The following is an 18177-nucleotide window of genomic DNA, read 5'->3' on the forward strand; positions in this document are numbered from 1 at the left end:
CAATAGTTGGCGAGACGACAACGATGCTGCGATGGAGATCAAGGTGTCAAGCCGGTGATGATGGTGATCATGATGGTGCTTTGGAGATGGAGATCAAAGGCACAAGATGATGATGGCCATATCATATCACTTATTTGATTGCATGTGAGGTTTATCCTTTATGCATCTTATTTTGCTTAGTGCGGCGTAGCATTATGAGATGATCTCTCACTAAATTTCAAACAAGTGTTCTCCCTAAGTATGCACCGTTGCTACAGTTCGTCTTGCCGAGACACCACGTGATGATCGGGTGTGATAAGCTCTACGTTCACATACAGCGGGTGCAAGCCAGTTTTACACAACCAGAATACTCGGGTTAAACATCCATTTGCCAAATTTCATCAAGGAATGCAGTTTTGACATCCATTTGCCAACGTGATGATCGAGTGTGATAAGCTCTTCTTTAAGATATCCATCAAGGAATGCAGTTTTGACATCCATTTGCCAAATTTCATAATCATAAAATGTGGCAATTGCTAACATGATTCGGGCCGACTTAAGCATCGCTACGAGTGAGAAAATCTCATCGTAGTCAACACCTTGAACTTGTCGAAAACCTTTTTGCGACAAGTCGAGCTTTGTAGACAGTAACACTACCATCAGTGTTTGTCTTCCTCTTGAAGATCCATTTATTCTCAATGGTTTGCCGATCATCGGGCAGGTCCACCAAATTCCATACTTTGTTCTCATACATGGATCCTATCTCAGATTTCATGGCCTCAAGCCATTTTGCGGAATCTGGGCTCATCATCGCTTCCCATAGTTCATAGGTTCATCATGGTCTAGTAACATGACTTCCAGAACCGGATTACCGTACCACTTTGGTGCGGAACATGCTCTGGTTGACCTACGAGGTTCGGTAGTAACTTGATATGAAGTTTCACGATCATTATCATTAGCTTCCTCTATAGTTGGTGTAGGCATCATGGGAACGGTCTTCTGTGATGAGCTACTTTCCAATTCGAGTGAAGGTACAATTACCTCATCAAGTTCTACTTTCCTCCCACTCACTTCTTTCGAGGGAAACTCCTTCTCTAGAAAGGATCCATTCTTAGCAACAAATATCTTGCCTTAGGATCTGTGATAGAAGGTGTACCCAATAGTTTCTTTTGGGTATCCTATGAAAATGCACTTCTCGATTTGGGTTCGAGCTTATCAGGCTGAAGCTTTTTCACATAAGCATCGCAACCCCGAACTTTAAGAAATGACAGCTTAGGTTTCTTGCCAAACCATAGTTCATACAGTGTCGTCTCAACGGATTTAGATGGTGCCCTATTTAACGTGAATGCAGCTGTCTCTAATGCATAACCCCAAAACGATAGTGGTAAATCAGTAAGAGACATCATAGATCGCACCATATCTAATAAAGTACGGTTACAACATTCGGACACACCATTATGCTATGGTATTCCAGGTGGCGTGAGTTGTGAAACTATTCCACATTGTTTTAAATGAAGTCCAAACTCGTAACTCAAATATTCGCCTCCGTGATCAGATCGTAGAAACTTTATTTTCTTGTTACGATGATTCTCCACTTCAGTCTAAAATTCTTTAAACTTTCAAATGTTTCATACTTGTGTTTCATCAAGTAGATATACCCATATCTGCTCAAATCATCTGTGAATGTCAGAAAATAACAATACCCGCCGCGTGCCTCAACACTCATTGGATCGCATACATCGGTATGTATTATTTCCAATAAGCCATTGGCTCGCTCCATTGTTCTGGAGAATGGAGTTTTAGTCATCTTGCCCATGAGGCATGGTTCGCAAGTATCAAATGATCCATATTCAAGTGATTCCAAAAGCCATCTGCATGGAGTTTCTTCATGTGCTTTATACTAATATGACCTAAACGGTAGTGCCACAAATATGTTGCACTATCATTATCAACTTTGCATCTTTTGGCATCAATATTATGAATATGTGTATCACTACGATCAAGATTCAATAAACCATTTATATTGGGTGTATGACCATAGAAGGTTTTATTCATGTAAACAGAACAACAATTATTCTCTGACTTAGATGAATAACCGTATTGCAATAAATATGATCCAATCCTATTCATGCTCAACGCAAACACCAAATAACATTTATTTAGGTCCAACACTAATCTCGAAGGTAGAGGGAATGTGTTATGGTGATCTTATCAACCTTAGAATCACTTCCAACACACATCGTCACCTCACCCTTAACTAGTCTCTGTTCATTCTGTAACTCCTGTATGGTCATCAGATAGATCTCCAAGAACATCAAGGAGAACTTTGTATTGAAGGTCAAAGAGAGAGAAGAAGCCAGCTAGCTACTAGATATGGACCCATAGGTCTGAGATAAACTACCCATGCATCATCGGAGGGGCAATAGGGTTGATGTAGATGCCCTCCGTGATCGAATCCCCATCCGGCAGATCGCCGGAAAAGGCCCCAAGATGGGATCTCACGAGAACAGAGGCTTGCGGAGGTGGAAAAGTTTTTTCGTGGATGCCTCTGATGGTTTGGGAATATTTCTGAATTTATAGTCTGAAGATTAGGGTTAGAGGGCCTCCAGGGGGACCACAAGCCAGGGGGTGCCCCCCTGGGGCGCACCCCTACGGCTTGTCGTATCCTCGTAGGTCTTCTGACCTCCTCTCCAAGTCTCGTAGGTGTCTTCTAGTCCAAGAAAAATCATCGCAAAAGTTTTATTCCGTTTGGACTCCGTTTGATATTCCTTTTCTGTAAAACTCAAAAACAAGGAAGAAACAGAAACTGGCACTAGGCTCTAGGTTAATAGGTTAGTCCCAAAATAATATAAATAGCATATTAATGCATATAAAACATCCAAAACAGATAATATAATAGTATGAAACAATCAGAAATTATAGATACGTTGGAGACGTATTTACCTATAGAATTTTTGATGTTGAATGCTACCAAACATATTTATCCATGTAATTTTTCTTTATTGTGGCATGAATATTCAGATCCATAAGATTGAAAACAAAAGTTTAACATTGACATAAAAACAATAATATTTCAAGCATACTAACAAAGCAATCATGTCTTCTCAAAATAACATGGCCAAAGAAAGTTATCCCTAGAAAATCATATAGTCTGGCTATGCTCCATCTTCATCACACAAAGTATTAAATCATGCACAACCCTGATGACAAGCCAAGCAATTGTTTCATGCTTTTGATGTTCTCAAACCTTTTCAACTTTCACGCAATATATGAGCGTCTGACATGGATATATCACTATAGGTGGAATAGAATATGGTGGTTGTGGAGAAGATAAAAATAAGAAGATGGTCTCACATCAACTAGGCGTATCAACTGGCTATGGAGATGTCCATCAATAGATATCAGTGTGAGTGAGTATGAATTGCCATGCAACGGATGCACTAGAGCTATAAGTGTATGAAAGCTCAAAAGAAACATAGTGGGTGTGCATCCAACTTGCTTGCTTACGAAGACCTAGGGAAATTTGAGGAAGCCCATCATTGGAATATACAAGCCAAGTTTTATAATAAAAAATTTCCACCAGTATAAGTGACAAAATAGGAAACTCTCTATCATGAAGATCTTGGTGCTACTTTGAAGCACAAGTCTGAAAAAAGGATAGTAACATTGCCTCTTCTCTCTTTTCTCTCATTTTTTTTATTTTGGGCACATTGGCAACACGAGCAACAACACCAGGGGCTCGTCCACGTGTGTCGACCAACCGGGCGGCTGCGATAGGGAGGTGCCTCTCCATGTGTAGACACTACGGCCCCTGGTGTTCCTACTCGCGTGGCCGACATGGCATCGGTGCTCGTCCACGCGCGTCGACACAACAGACGTGATGTGGACCAGATCATGAACATGTCATCAAAGTTTGAGGTTCATGCTAACACAAATGTTAAACCATTAGAGCAGCCAAAGAAGAACATGGGCAAAACCATTATCTTAGTGGGGAAGTTTTCAGTGCCTATTTTGGGAGAAATGACACATAAGATTTCCAGCTGCAACTTCCCATCTAAACCTAATTAATTCTAGAAGGGTCTAGCACGTTTTAGAGGCTGGAAAAGATGGTCTTTTAAGTCAGCTTTTATTCAAAAAAATGGTGCATCATTTGAGGTCTTGAGTTAAAAGTTGTGCAAGTTTCCATGCAAGTTGTCCAGGAATTAATTACAGCGAGAGGCTCAACAAGTTTGCTCCTGCTACAGCTTGGGGCTCATGAATTTACCTTTCATTTTGAGTTGTTTTCACGCCTAACTAGTAGGTGCTTCTAGTATAAGTACTCCCCAGTTGTTCCATGTGAAGGGGGATGAGATTTCTGAGATTATGTTCGTAGACAGCCGGTGAGGTTGTGTTTGTGCTGTGAGCACTAGTATCGTTGAGTGTTATCTCGTGTGTGTGGATTGGAGGGCCTGTCCTCAATTCATATAGGATCCTTGTGGTTCTCTCTTGTGATTCTTCATAGGTTCACAAGTTTCATGGTTTGAATTGCATCCTTGTAAACCAAGCTAGTTATCCGTTGTAATATATTTGAGAGTTTTCCTCTTGCTCCTTGCCATTTGAGAGAGATAGTTGCTGCTCCTTGTGAGTTCTTTGGCACCGTGAAAGATCGTTCCCGAGACGTCCCGTATCAGAACGTCCACAACGACGAGATTCCCCTTCATGCACGGTCGTCGTGGCCCCTAGTGTTCCTGGTCGCGTGGCTGACGCGGCCCGACAGTGCTTCCCCACGCGCCGTGCGACACGAACTGGTGGCTGCAGGGTGCGCCGCCCTGTTCCCGGAACCACGACATCCTGGTCTCGTCGTCGGTAGCTGCACGATCCCGCGTGCGCCGTTCATGGTTGGGTTGGATGGAGATGGGAAGGGCGTGAGAGTAGTGGGGGGCTGTGGAATGGCGAGGAAGATGGATGGATAAGCTTCTATGAGATGGAATCGTTTGTGCGAGGCTCGCTCCCAACGGCAGGTGCACACGCTTGACGTGGCAGTTTTCAATGCTTCCAGATCCGCGTTTTTTCATCCGATGGACGGATAATATTACCCACAAAATATAAATCATGAGGAAGAAAATCATAATGAATAGAGAAAAAAGAACGTGCGTAAATTTGGACGAAGCCTCTTGCGCGACAAAAACTTTTGTAAGTACTCCTCCGTTCGGAATTACTTGTCGCAGAACATGGAATTTCAGCGACAAGTCAGTTCTGACGAAGAAAGTAAGTAGCACAGTGTATTCGCCCCATCCCAAATAATTTGTTTTAGTTTTGTCTAGATACATCGGTGGATGTGTCTAAACACGTTTTATTATCAGATAGATTTGTATCTAGACAAATGTCAGACAAATAATTCGAGACGGAAGTGGTAGTACAGAAATTGTGATACCACTGGAGAAAAAAGAAAGAGGCGGAAGAATCTAACTATATTTATGTGATGCACCGGTAAGGTTCCATACAGTTGAATAATTTGACCCGTTCGTAACTTGGACCACCGAAATTCCCCGTTCTGCCCTCACTGTGTCGACATCGCCTTCACACAGGAGAACCGTATTCCGAACGCCTCGTCCCCTGCTAGATTTCCTTCCCGTAATTATTTCAGGAAAGGAAAATATAACGCCGTGCATCGGGTGCGCGCACCCAACAAAAACAGAGGGAGCAAAGACCCCGAGCGGAAAAGGAGCGAGGGCCTCTCTCTCCATCCCGACCTCTCGTGGCCGCCGCGAAGAAAAGGTAGCACCTCCGCCCCCGATCCCCTCCCGCCTTTCCCCCTCGCCGCCCCTCCCTCGATTCCGGCAGATCGGCGCCGGTAAGCCCGGGGTCCGACCCCGATCTGTCTCCGTCCCGGCCTTCGCGTAATTTTCCCCCAATTCCGTTGGCCGTGACTGGATTGATATTTTGTTTTGGTAGATCCGTGGCCTGGTGCCTGGCGGGGCCTCTCTTGTAGTATGGCCTGTGATGCGCGTAGATTTGTTGTGCGCCGGTGGCGATTCGTCCATCGGCCTGTCGATTGGATGTGTGCCTGCTCAATCCGTTGGATCGTCAGGCTCGATCTGTTGCATGATGTGATTCGTTAGGATCGTCTAGTTGCGGGCTGTCGAGGCGAGGTATTTTTGTTGTCCCTTTTATCGTGTGTGCAGTGATGCAGGCTAAACGGTCTTGCTAGGTCTCAATCGACTGAGATTTTCTCAAGGCTCCATCGATTCAGAAAAGTGCAACTCGTCACAACTTTTTTTCCTGTGCGTGGAGAGCGTCGTGTCTAGCGTAGCCAGTGATCTGTTGTATGTCCAGATGGATTTGTGAACCTGTGGGATTCATCTGGTGGGATATGCCTTGCCTGTTAATGTAGTTTGGCAGCCTGTTGTCTAAAGGTCGTTATCTGTTAATGCTAATTTGACAACCACATTATTTTTTTAATTATTTGTCCCAGGATGAGTTTTATGCTAGTTTGTTTAATTTTGCCAGCTTTGAAATAACTTGTTGTGTTGGTGTAATTGAACGAATATGTTAAGGTTACCACCCAATCATTACTTGATCGAAGCTTTATGTTCTAGGTTACTTTGGAGCAATATATACGTGTCAGTAGTGAAGTTACTTCAGTGTCAGGCTAAATACTTCGAGGCAATAAACCTGTATTGTTTTACCTTTTGTTTATTTTTATGCTGCCAACTTATTGCAGTATGTGGTGAACAAAAACATGTTTAAACTCTAGAGTTAATGACTTATTCTTCAGTCTAATAAACATGTAAATAAAATTCAAAGCAGGAGCTTATCATGGCTTCAAAACGTATCCTGAAGGAACTCAAGGACTTGCAGAAAGATCCTCCGACATCATGCAGTGCAGGTACGAGCCAGATCTATGATTCAGTTATGACTGTTAGCCACGTTGTCTGCATCTTAGCACTGATATGTGCTGTGGTCATGTGAGCTTTCAACTTTGTGTATCGTAATTCACCAGTAATTCACCTTCCATCTCTGGTGAAATTACAGGGCTATGTCCATCAAGGTTAGCCTTTAGCAGGCTATTTATTATGCACAATGTCTACAAATATCCTTGCTGTCAATTATTTCTGAGCGTGACCATAACTCCACTGGAACTATTTATGGCATCGACCCATTGATAAAATGTATTATTTCATTGAATGGATTTCATTTTGCTGAGTCACTTATCCAGGAAATTGGATTATAATACACAGTTTCATTCGCTGTTCTTGCCCAAAGAGAATGTATCAATATATCAGCTTCTGTCTTGTCAGTGTCCTTTTTGCGGTTGACTAGCTAAATTGATTTTTTTATTTAAGGTATCTAGTAGCATATAGTCTTCCTGTGCTTTAAAGTATATTTCAACTTAGTAAGTGATGAGCAGCCATCAACAACCACTACAATTGACCATCAGTTCTTCTATAATCAGGATTATGTCGTGCTGCTGCTTAGTGCTTACTATTCCCTTGCTTGCACAAATGATTGTGTTAATTTATTATAGGTTTCTATTTATTTAGGTCCTTCTGGCGAGGATATGTTCCATTGGCAGGCAACCATTATGGGTCCTCCTGATAGTCCCTATGCTGGAGGTGTTTTCTTAGTGAATATCCATTTCCCCCCGGACTACCCCTTCAAGCCTCCGAAGGTTAGTGCTGAACAATATTGAGCCAAACAAATTTCCTTGCATCTTTGTCATCTTTATTGAAAGATGGATCTTGTCAAACTGTCAGTATGTCTCCTCTCTTCATGTTCCATTGATGTTTCAGTGTTCGATCCTGTGATTTATGTTCATCCCTGCATTTTGATATTAAGGATCAACTGTATCTTGTTATGCCTCATTTGTTTGCAGAAATCGTTATTATATCACCTCTTAATTTTAAAAGAAAAATTCTGTTGCTGAATCTTATCTTTTTTTAACACCACATTCTATGATAGGTTCAACTTTGTGGGTCTACCTGTTGTTGTTTTTAATCTTCCCTTTTCGTCCTTTGTGTTCTCAAGTATCTCTTCTTTCAGGTATCGTTCAAGACAAAGGTCTTCCATCCGAACATCAATAGCAATGGAAGCATATGCCTCGACATTCTGAAGGAGCAATGGAGTCCTGCTTTGACAATCTCTAAGGTGCTCTCACAACAATTCAGTCCTTTACACCTTTTGCTGATATGCTGTATATACATAGTAAACGAATTATTTACATGCCCTAGCAGTCTAGCACTCTTGATGAGCTACAGTTCTCTGCATTGCTTCATTACACCATTTATAATCTCAACTATAGTGATCTAAACGCTCTTATATTTCTTTATGGAGGGAGTAAATGTTTGATGTGATTTGATGGACGCTACAAAAAGTTTTAAATGTTTTGCCATCTGGTTCTAGAACGTTGCTGCGTGCCTTGTCATGACCTTTTGGCCGGAGTCTTAATTGTTTGTCCAAATGCAGTCATTTGGTGTTGCCTCATGTTGATGCTATCATATTGTTAGCAGATATTAAGCTCAGTTACTTTTTTGGGGCTCAAAACATTGCAAACCATCCTAATAAAAACTGTACAGTTGGGATAAAAACATCTGACAGCCCTCTCCTTGAGGTCTAGTAATCTACAGTTACCATTTATTTATTTTTTGAACAGAATACAGTTACCATTTGGTGCATTGCATATGCAGAATGTAGCTGCACTACTAACTCCCAGTAATGTTATTTTCACCAGGTTCTGCTTTCAATCTGCTCACTGCTTACCGACCCTAACCCGGACGACCCTCTCGTCCCTGAGATTGCCCACATGTACAAGACGGATCGGTCCAAGTACGAGACGACAGCCCGCAGCTGGACGCAGAAGTATGCCATGGGATGATCCGAAGCCCATGCTCGTATCCACTGCTTGCATGCAGAAGATTGTGTTGCTGTCCCGAGAAACTATCTCTGGGCCATTATTTTCTTTGATTACTTGTCGGTCGCGTGTGTCTCCCTGATCCATGTAGGATCGCGTCGTAGTCAAAACATCAACGTATCATTGCCAAAGTCCATAATGAAATTGACATATGCTTCTCGTGATAACTATGCTAGTGTTGGTTCTCCCATTCGCTAAATGGTGCCCGTGGCTGGAAATGTTTGTTATGTGCCCACTTTGGGTGCTTTTGTCTCCTCTCTGGTCATGTTACTGCTCTATTGTTGGTTCCGAATTGGCTGTAGTGTGAACTTAGGCATCAGCAAAATACTAAGAAAGATCCTGATTCTGGGGCATACTTTTTATATAAGTTAGCAAAAAAAAATCATAAAACAATAGTACCATTTGTGAATCGCATGAAAATGACGGGAAAGGTAAGGTCACAAAGTTATAGCTTCAAAACTTTTGTAGCACTCTTGGCCGAGGTCACAAAGTTTATACTCCCTCCGTTCCATTTCAGCGTCAATTAATATGATAATGAGACGAAGGAAGTATTTTATTTTGTGAAAACCTGTGCAAGTTTTTAATCAATATCTATGCGCATGATCTCTACTAGCAAATATGCCCGTGCGTTGCAACGGGAGAAAAGCTATTAGATTATGCACGTGCGATAGATAGAAAAAAATTATGAACCAAATGCCAGGATGAGATAAGGACTTTTAGAATGTAATTTCATAAAGTATGTCTGGGTGATGTCATGACGAGATAAGAGACTTTTAAAAAGTCATTTTAAAAATAAAAAATGTGATGGTCTCATCACGACTTGATTTTCTAACGCGTCATAACGAAAAAAATGTCGGTGATAAAACTGCATTGATGGACACTGCATGAGCTAGACCGATGAGTGAGTGCCTTGCCTTGACCTAGCATAGCGGTGTTTATAATAATTAATAATGTGGTATAAAAAATATAGCTGTGTATGAAGGCAAAATAGAAATTTAGTCATTTTTATATAGCTTACAAAAATTAACCCTTAGAAAGTTGTGTCAATTTTTGAGGGTTCAACGGTGTACAAGACACGGAAAACTTTTTTTTATCCAAATCGAGGGACCGAATACAATCATGAAGCGACCCCTACAGATCTCCTGCGACGGTTCATTATGTTCATTATTTATGGATCTGTTTTAATTTTTGTGAACATATTCCAAACTTTAATGGACATTTTTTAAATTCCCTAATATGTTTTAAATACTGGATATTTTTAAAAAATCATGAACATTTTTTGTTTCCTGAAAATTTATTTGAAACCGTGATAGTTTTTTATAATATGTGAACAATTTTTTGAAATCATGATCATTTTATGATTTTCCGAATGTTTTTTTTAATTCACAAACAGTTTATAATTTTTCAAGACTTTTTCTGAAATATTTTTTTCCTGGAAATCACGAATAAATTTAAAGAAGAAAAAACTAAAACAGAAATAAGAACGTGAAAGGCAAAAAATGAAATAAAAGCAGGGGCGTTGCAACCTGCAAATGGGCCGGCCTATGTGTGCGGGAGGAGTAGGCGCGTCATAACGAAAAAAATGTCGGTGATAAAACTGCATTGATGGACACTGCATGAGCTAGACCGATGAGTGAGTGCCTTGCCTTGACCTAGCGTAGCGGTGTTTATAATAATTAGTAATGTGGTATAAAAAATATAGCTGTGTATGAAGGCAAAATAGAAATTTAGTCATTTTTATATAGCTTACAAAAATTAACCCTTAGAAAGTTGTGTCAATTTTTGAGGGTTCAACGGTGTACAAGATATGGAAAACTTTTTTTTATCCAAATCGAGGGACTGAATACAATCATGAAGCGACCCCTACAGATCTCCTGCGATGGTTCATTATGTTCATTATTTATGGATCTGTTTTAATTTTTGTGAACATATTCCAAACTTTAATGGACATTTTTTAAATTCCCTAATATGTTTTGAATACTGGATATTTTTAAAAAATCATGAACATTTTTTATTTCCTGAAAATTTATTTGAAACCGTGATAGTTTTTTATAATATGTGAACAATTTTTTGAAATCATGATCATTTTATGATTTTCCGAATGTTTTTTTAATTCACAAACAGTTTATAATTTTTCAAGACTTTTTTTGAAATATTTTTTTCCTGGAAATCACGAATAAATTTAAAGAAGAAAAAACTAAAACAGAAATAAGAACGTGAAAGGCAAAAAATGAAATAAAAGCAGGGGCGTTGCAACCTGCACATGGGCCGGCCTATGTGTGCGGGAGGAGTAGGCGCGCTTGCGAGACGAAAAAGAAGAGATAAAAGGTGGGCAGGCGGGGATCGAACCCTGGTCTCTGTGGTGGAAGCGTGCAGCGCTGGCCACTGCGCTGAGCCATCTTCGTGTTATATTAGGTGTTTATAATAATTAGTAATGTGGTATAAAAAATATAGCTGTGTATGAAGGCAAAATAGAAATTTAGTCATTTTTATATAGCTTACAAAAATTAACCCTTAGAAAGTTGTGTCAATTTTTGAGGGTTCAACGGTGTACAAGATATGGAAAACTTTTTTTTATCCAAATCGAGGGACTGAATACAATCATGAAGCGCCCCCTACAGATCTCCTGCGATGGTTCATTATGTTCATTATTTATGGATCTGTTTTAATTTTTGTGAACATATTCCAAACTTTAATGGACATTTTTTAAATTCCCTAATATGTTTTGAATACTGGATATTTTTAAAAAATCATGAACATTTTTTATTTCCTGAAAATTTATTTGAAACCGTGATAGTTTTTTATAATATGTGAACAATTTTTTGAAATCATGATCATTTTATGATTTTCCGAATGTTTTTTTTAATTCACAAACAGTTTATAATTTTTTAAGACTTTTTTTGAAATATTTTTTTCCTGGAAATCACGAATAAATTTAAAGAAGAAAAAACTAAAACAGAAATAAGAACGTGAAAGGCAAAAAATGAAATAAAAGCAGGGGCGTTGCAACCTGCACATGGGCCGGCCTATGTGTGCGGGAGGAGTAGGCGCGCTTGCGAGACGAAAAAGAAGAGATAAAAGGTGGGCAGGCGGGGATCGAACCCTGGTCTCTGTGGTGGAAGCGTGCAACACTGGCCACTGCGCTGAACCATCTTCGTGTTATATTAGGTGATCTCGGCTTATATAAACCCGAACTAACAGTGCGATGCGTGAACCGTTTTTTGCCACTTACGGGTGGCATTGGTGGGTAAATTTTGCCAACTTCGAGGGTATTTTTTATGACGGACGGGCAGAAGCACTATTTGCTTTATTAGTAGGGAAAGATTTTCTAAAAAGGTCAAAATTTAAGTGGACCCTGATTTGTCCGAATTCTACAAATCGACTCAACCATGTCTGCGTTGGGAGTCCTGGATTTACTAAGCGCCTCTTTGGACTGTAGGAATTTCTAAGCCTTTTGGACCATTCAGATTCAGATGTTCCTATTACTTTTCATTCTATAGGAATATCAAACATGAGCCCACACCTCTTTTTTTTCCCTCCTATGCACCATCTAAAGGCAGCTCTTATAAAATCCCAGTATTTTGAAATCTTGTTTAGTAGGCAAGGCATCTAAAGATTCTGGGTTTCGCTACATGTCCTTAAATACATGATATAAGTAGGCCAATTGGAATTTTTTGTCGTCAACTGGCCTATTAGCTCAGCTGGTTAGAGCGTCGTGCTAATAACGCGAAGGTCGCAGGTTCGAGACCTGCATGGGCCAATTGCAATTTTTGCCTCTATTTTTCCTTCCTTTACAAGTTTGACATGCCTTGAGCAAGTACACACAACCCACTACTCTCTCGGCTCTACTCAGTAACTCAGCACGCAGCGTCTTGAACAGAAGCAAAAACAAGTTACCGCCCTCTTGTTCACTGATTTATGGATGATTGCCGTTTCAGCTGGAATTCATGTGTTCTTAATGATGACTTCTCGTAATATCAACATTCGTCAGACAATATATGATGATTTATTTATTTGTTGCTCTGAACAAGAGGCTATTTATTTGTTGCTCTGAACAAGAGGCTATTTATCATCTATTTTTTTATTGCTTAGTTCAAGTGTTTGTTGAATCCAATTGCACAGGGTTTTTTAAGAGGATGACCCCGGCCTCTTGTTCACTGATTTATGGATGATTGCCGTTTCAGCTGGAATTCATGTGTTCTTAATGATGACTTCTCGTAATATCAACATTCGTCAGACAATATATGATGATTTATTTATTTGTTGCTCTGAACAAGAGGCTATTTATTTGTTGCTCTGAACAAGAGGCTATTTATCATCTATTTTTTTATTGCTTAGTTCAAGTGTTTGTTGAATCCAATTGCACAGGTTTTTTTAAGAGGATGACCCCGGCCTCTGCATCTGAACGATGCATGCAACTATTTTATTAATTATTCACCGAGTGTTGCTGTCAGAATCAGTTTCTTTATGTTAAATTGGTAGCTTAGTGGTCAGACGTGTTAAACCTGGCTCAAATCGACTTTGATGGACACATATGTATTTGTTCCATATGTTGCTTATTATCATCTGTTGCTTAGCTGAGGTTAGGCAAAAAGGAATAATATTACCTCCATCTAAGCTAGATATGCCCGTATCTGAATAAATCTAAGACAAGTAATTTAGAACAGAGGGAGTAATAGTTAAGTTAGCCAGGGTTTCATAACACCCACTAAAGCGAACAAACAAAATAAATCGATTAACATATGAACCTTGGATCTCTCTTTCTCTATGTGGTAGATGGATTGAACTGTGTGGAATGGGATGTGGGTGGTGGCTCACAATGATGAATGTTGTGAGTGAGATGGAGGTGGTGAGTGGTGATTTCAGCCGCAAAGGGGTATGGAAGAGAATATATATAGAGTTCAAAATTTGATATTGAAGAAGTAAATAAGGCCCGAAAACACCAGTAGTAAACTAGCGAAACTATCGAACAATTCAAAAAAAAATTGAATGGCCACTACAGTGTTCAGAAACCCAAAAAGTACCAATGGGAGAATGAGCGATGGTTCCAAACAAAAAAAGGTAGCACTTTTTTTTTTGTGAGGATAGAACAACTCAGAAGTATCGGTAAAACCAAATTCTTGTTAGTACCACATAAAACAGAGCAACTGTTAGACTGAAAAAATCTGCAGAATAGAGCTAAGTCGTAGCTTAGAAGTTCCGGACGAAAAGAAGCGGATGTACCAAACTTATATCCTGATTCGAGATAGCTCTGAAGTGCCACTGAAAATGTATGCTCAGAAGTACCAACAGAAGGTTGGACAAAGTGGAATTTGAGGTCGGCAGTTCCGGAACAAATGTAATGGTGGTTTTGAACTGTTGAAACTCGGTTTAATCTCCAAGTATGAATAACCCTAAGTAGCTTGGCAGTATCGGAAAGAATATATTCAAAAGTACCAAGGTTTAGAGAAACTCATACAAAGGAATGGCCAGAAAGTGGATTTTGATAACTTTGACTTGGAATCTGTTCTTGGAGTTCAAACCAAAGGACTCACTTGTGCCCCTGTCCGTAGAAATGTTTGATTTCGTGAAATGGCTTTTAACTTTGAGACGAAAGAGTTGAAGAAAGATGAAAGGGGATAGATGGAATCAATGGAAAAGGCATTAACTGATGATGTGACCATTGCTTGAGTAAATGTAGTTTTAGTTGTTGGATGTTGGCGGCTAGAGCAGGAGCGTGTTGTAGAGTAGGCCAGTGCATGTAGAGAATAGAGTGTTATACATCTCTAATTCAGAACATACATGCAACAAAAATGATGAATACATATAGTGGTGTGAATCCCAATGCATATTCAATGGTGGGATATCAGGGGGTTGAGCCCGTAGGTGCTCCTATGCAATTTCGCTTATAGGTGAACTTACATTAGTTGCGGGCATAGTATAGCGCCTGCCGCTGGTAATCTGAAAAATTATTAGTGGCGGACGACAAATTGCACCTAACACTGGTAGCAGGTGTCCAGATTTGAGTTGGGACAAATGTTACCAGTGGTGGGCAGCAATACGTGTCTGCCACTGGTGTTTTCTATCCCGAGGCAAATCTTTCAGAAAATACCAATTGCAGGCAGTAGTACGTGCTCGTTACTAGTAACTCAAGTAGCAGTGGCAGGCACAGTTTTATGCCCGCCACTGCAACTTTTTTCTACCAGTGGCGGGAGTTTTTTTTGTGCCGGTATTTTTTCTACCATTTTTTATAATGGAAGGGTTTTAGTGTTTTAGGTTTAGTCTTAAGGGCCGAAAAAAAATTCTACATTAAAGGTACATCATTTACAGTTTCATGTAAAAGTTTGGCCCTTTCGAGTGTTTATCCGCTATTTTTAGGACATTACATAGATTTTTTTTAATGTATTTAATGAAGGTACATGCACTTCAAGGCTTAAATATTGCAGATAAGACTTGAAAACAATGTTAAATTTTGGCATATCACATGTGATGGTGTATGTTGAGTGTGGAAAAAGCTTGAACACTAACTGAGAAAGGAGCTATCAGTTCGCATGCAAACCAGTCTATTTAAAATTTCTAGAAATGCATTTAGTTGCTTAAATATAGCAAACTGATGCTGGAAAATGCCTAATTTTAACATGATATATGTAATGGTGTGTGTTGAGTGCGGAAATAATTTTTAGGTCAGCTGACAAAGCAACACTCAATTTACATGCACCTGACTCGTTCCCTCTTGAAACCTAATTTCTTCTTCAGAGATGGTCCGGTTTGTAAGTAGTCTACATGACTACTTTTACGAAATATTCTCAATTTTTTACCACAGCCTCTATAGGTCATATCATGATACCATGCCAAGTTTTATGATTTGCTGGCATCATTTGAATTTTTCCGAAATAAAATGCCAATAACCACCATGTTGTATGACATATACTAAACATATACACCATCTCGGTCACATGGTGTATGAGACTTCTTATTTTTTTCTTACACAAGGACTAAATATATACTAAAGACCACCAATAAGATTTTTCAGCTCGTGCCTTGCTATTATTTAGTGTACATGCAGTTCAAATTTGGATTATATCCATTAAATGCCTAGAGATGCATTTAATGGTTTAAAGATAGCAAACGGACCCCAAAAATTACCAAATTTGGAAATGATACATGTAATGATGTGTGTTGATTGTGGAAAATATTTCACGCCCAAATGCCAAATTACTCACTCTGCAACTTTCCCACGATTGCCACGTGGTGCCTTACCCAATAAATGGCAATAGCGAAAATGTGGTAACCGTGGAAAAGCCATAGAGTAGAAAAACAGGCAAAAAGATAGCAGTGGCGGGTGCACTGGCTTGCCGACCACTGCTAATACAGTTACAAGTGGCGGGTACACAAGTACTTTCGCGATCTGGTGTGGACAAAATGCTTCCTTCTGATTGGTAGAAACAACCCTCCCACCGGTTGATGACGTGGCTCCCATCCGCGCTTCTTTTGAATGGTGGAGAGGAGAGGAGCCACACAGGTCACCGGCTACATCCACCTCTCTCTCTCTCTCTCTCTCTCTCTCTCTCTCTCTCTTGCTCGATCGAAGCTCCGATCCCCTTTTTGCCTTCATCTTCACCGGTCGATTCCGGCCGGCTCCGGCCATCTCCCCTGGCACCAAGCACGCTCCAGTGCCGCCTCACTCTCCTCTCTCTTCCCCACCAGACCGCACCATCGATTGTCTCGTTCCGATGCTGCATCAGCTAACTCTATTTGCCTTTATCCGTGCAGATGCAATGGTGCTCATGTCCATGTATGCAAGCTCAATGGTGAAGCCATTCCACGTGGGAGATGATGCTCCGATAGCAGTGTCGAGGTCACGTGCAACCTGCTTGAAAACGGGAGCATCGATGTCGTGGAAGTGGAGCGGCGCGCAGTGGATGGAGTGCAGACGTGCGCACGGAGGCGACACGGGACGGTGGATCTAGCGTGTGGCGGCATTGCCACCCTAGATGTTGCGTGCGTGTGTGCCAATTTCCTGAGGTGGGCAAGGCCGCACCATGGAGTGCCACCGCTGCGGCGCCGGGAGGTCCATATTTTTTCATACCAATGGTGGGCAGGAAATAAGGACCGCCACAAGTACTTTTCCCAGCCAGTGGTGGGTGAATATTGACGCCCGCCATTGGTAGTTTGTGCCATTAACAGTGTTAGTGGATTACTAGTGGCGAGCGCTAGGTAAATCCCACCAATGCTAGGCCTTTACCATTGGAGGGCGCGCGATCGCTACTGATGCCATGTTAGCAGTGGCAGGAGGTCAGTGACGGGCGGCCCTGTGAGCCTTGCCCGTCACTGGTAGCCATTTCTGCAGTAGTGGCGGCGTGTTCAGTTGACATACTAAACTTGCCACACTTTCCCACCACAAGTTAGACAAGTTTAATCGAGCTAGCCCGTTGGACCCCACATGTCATTGACTTAGGAAAGTGTGGCTTTGATGTTTTGTTTTTATTTTATAAAAAAACTTAGATCTACTACTACCTCTCTCTCAGTTTACAGGACGTGCGCGTGCCCCTAGGTCGTTAATTTGACCAACTTAATACAAGTCATATATTATAAAAAATATACCAATATAAACTTTAGATGCTCTATTTTCAAACCGTATAATTTTTGTGTTATATAGTTTATATTAAGGTGATAAAATTGGCAACTTAGATATACGTGTAGGACTTATAAACTGAAACGGAGGTAGTACAAAAGTTTATCAGAAGTATAAAGCACCCCAGACATAGTAGAAGAACGCATCAAAGTCCCTTAGCCAATATTATAGCAGACTTTACTCTTTGGACGAATATTCAGGTGGGAACGCGTCCGAAAGTGCAAGTAAACTATACGAAGTGCCATTGCTTTGTCCGTATGAACCATGCATACATTTTCAGTTTCCACAAGTAGGTAGGGAAGTTTAGAGCAGAGAGCGCGTCCGAACCGTGGGAGCGCGTAGAGCATGCATGACGCGGCCTCAACCCTCACACGAGCCTGACCTTTTTCACGACGCTGGTTAGTGAATTAATTAACGCGGACGGCAGCCTGATCATGATCCTGGTCCTGGTCCTCCCTTTGACGTCAATGCATAGCTGCGAACAAGTACGGGTGGACACCCCGAAATGCTCCACGGCTTACACGTAATATAGTAAAATAACGCCAGAAAGGGCTAATCCTGGTCATCCTTTCAACAGCTCAAGCTAAGTTTTTTTTAAAATACGCCAATGGCAACCGTATTTTTATAGAAGGCAGAAGTTTATATATAAAAGCCCGAACGAGATGCGAACAAGTCGTCGGGGGACACACACCAC

General features: G+C 40.8%; 1 protein-coding gene and 1 non-coding gene across 4 annotated transcripts; both read left to right on the forward strand.

Annotated features, from left to right (window-relative positions):
• The first annotated feature begins 3816 nt into the window (after window positions 1-3816).
• On the forward strand, window positions 3817-9062 carry LOC119269405 (ubiquitin-conjugating enzyme E2-17 kDa-like). 3 transcript variants are annotated; one of them, XM_037551235.1, is made up of 6 exons: window positions 3817-3974; window positions 5187-5226; window positions 6769-6847; window positions 7503-7630; window positions 8002-8106; window positions 8690-9062. In XM_037551235.1, the coding sequence occupies exons 1-6, from the start codon at window positions 3817-3819 to the stop codon at window positions 8831-8833; spliced, it is 654 nt and encodes a 217-aa protein (XP_037407132.1). In that variant the 3' UTR covers window positions 8834-9062. The 3 variants fall into 3 exon arrangements, with proteins under 3 accessions (XP_037407132.1, XP_037407133.1, XP_037407134.1); XM_037551236.1 differs by lacking the exons at window positions 3817-3974; window positions 5187-5226 and adding an exon at window positions 5609-5736 and having other exon boundaries at window positions 8690-9059; XM_037551237.1 differs by lacking the exons at window positions 3817-3974; window positions 5187-5226 and adding an exon at window positions 5669-5736 and having other exon boundaries at window positions 6766-6847; window positions 8690-9059.
• Window positions 9063-12555: 3493 nt separating this feature from the next.
• On the forward strand, window positions 12556-12629 carry TRNAI-AAU. Its single transcript has one exon. It is a non-coding gene; the product is annotated as a tRNA-Ile (tRNA).
• The last annotated feature ends 5548 nt before the right edge of the window (window positions 12630-18177 follow it).

Source organism: Triticum dicoccoides, chromosome 3A (assembly GCF_002162155.2).
Source record: "Triticum dicoccoides isolate Atlit2015 ecotype Zavitan chromosome 3A, WEW_v2.0, whole genome shotgun sequence".
In the NCBI taxonomy this organism is placed as follows: Eukaryota; Viridiplantae; Streptophyta; class Magnoliopsida; order Poales; family Poaceae; genus Triticum; species Triticum dicoccoides.

Coding starts and splice junctions, on each gene's coding strand:
- LOC119269405 (XM_037551235.1), top strand. CDS start 3,817: ATGGCATCGGTGCTCGTCCACGCGCGTCGACACAACAGACGTGATGTG. Junction 5,227..6,768: donor AGTCAGTTCTGACGAAGAAA/GTAAGTAGCACA, acceptor AATTCAAAGCAG/GAGCTTATCATGGCTTCAAA. Junction 8,107..8,689: donor CTGCTTTGACAATCTCTAAG/GTGCTCTCACAA, acceptor TATTTTCACCAG/GTTCTGCTTTCAATCTGCTC.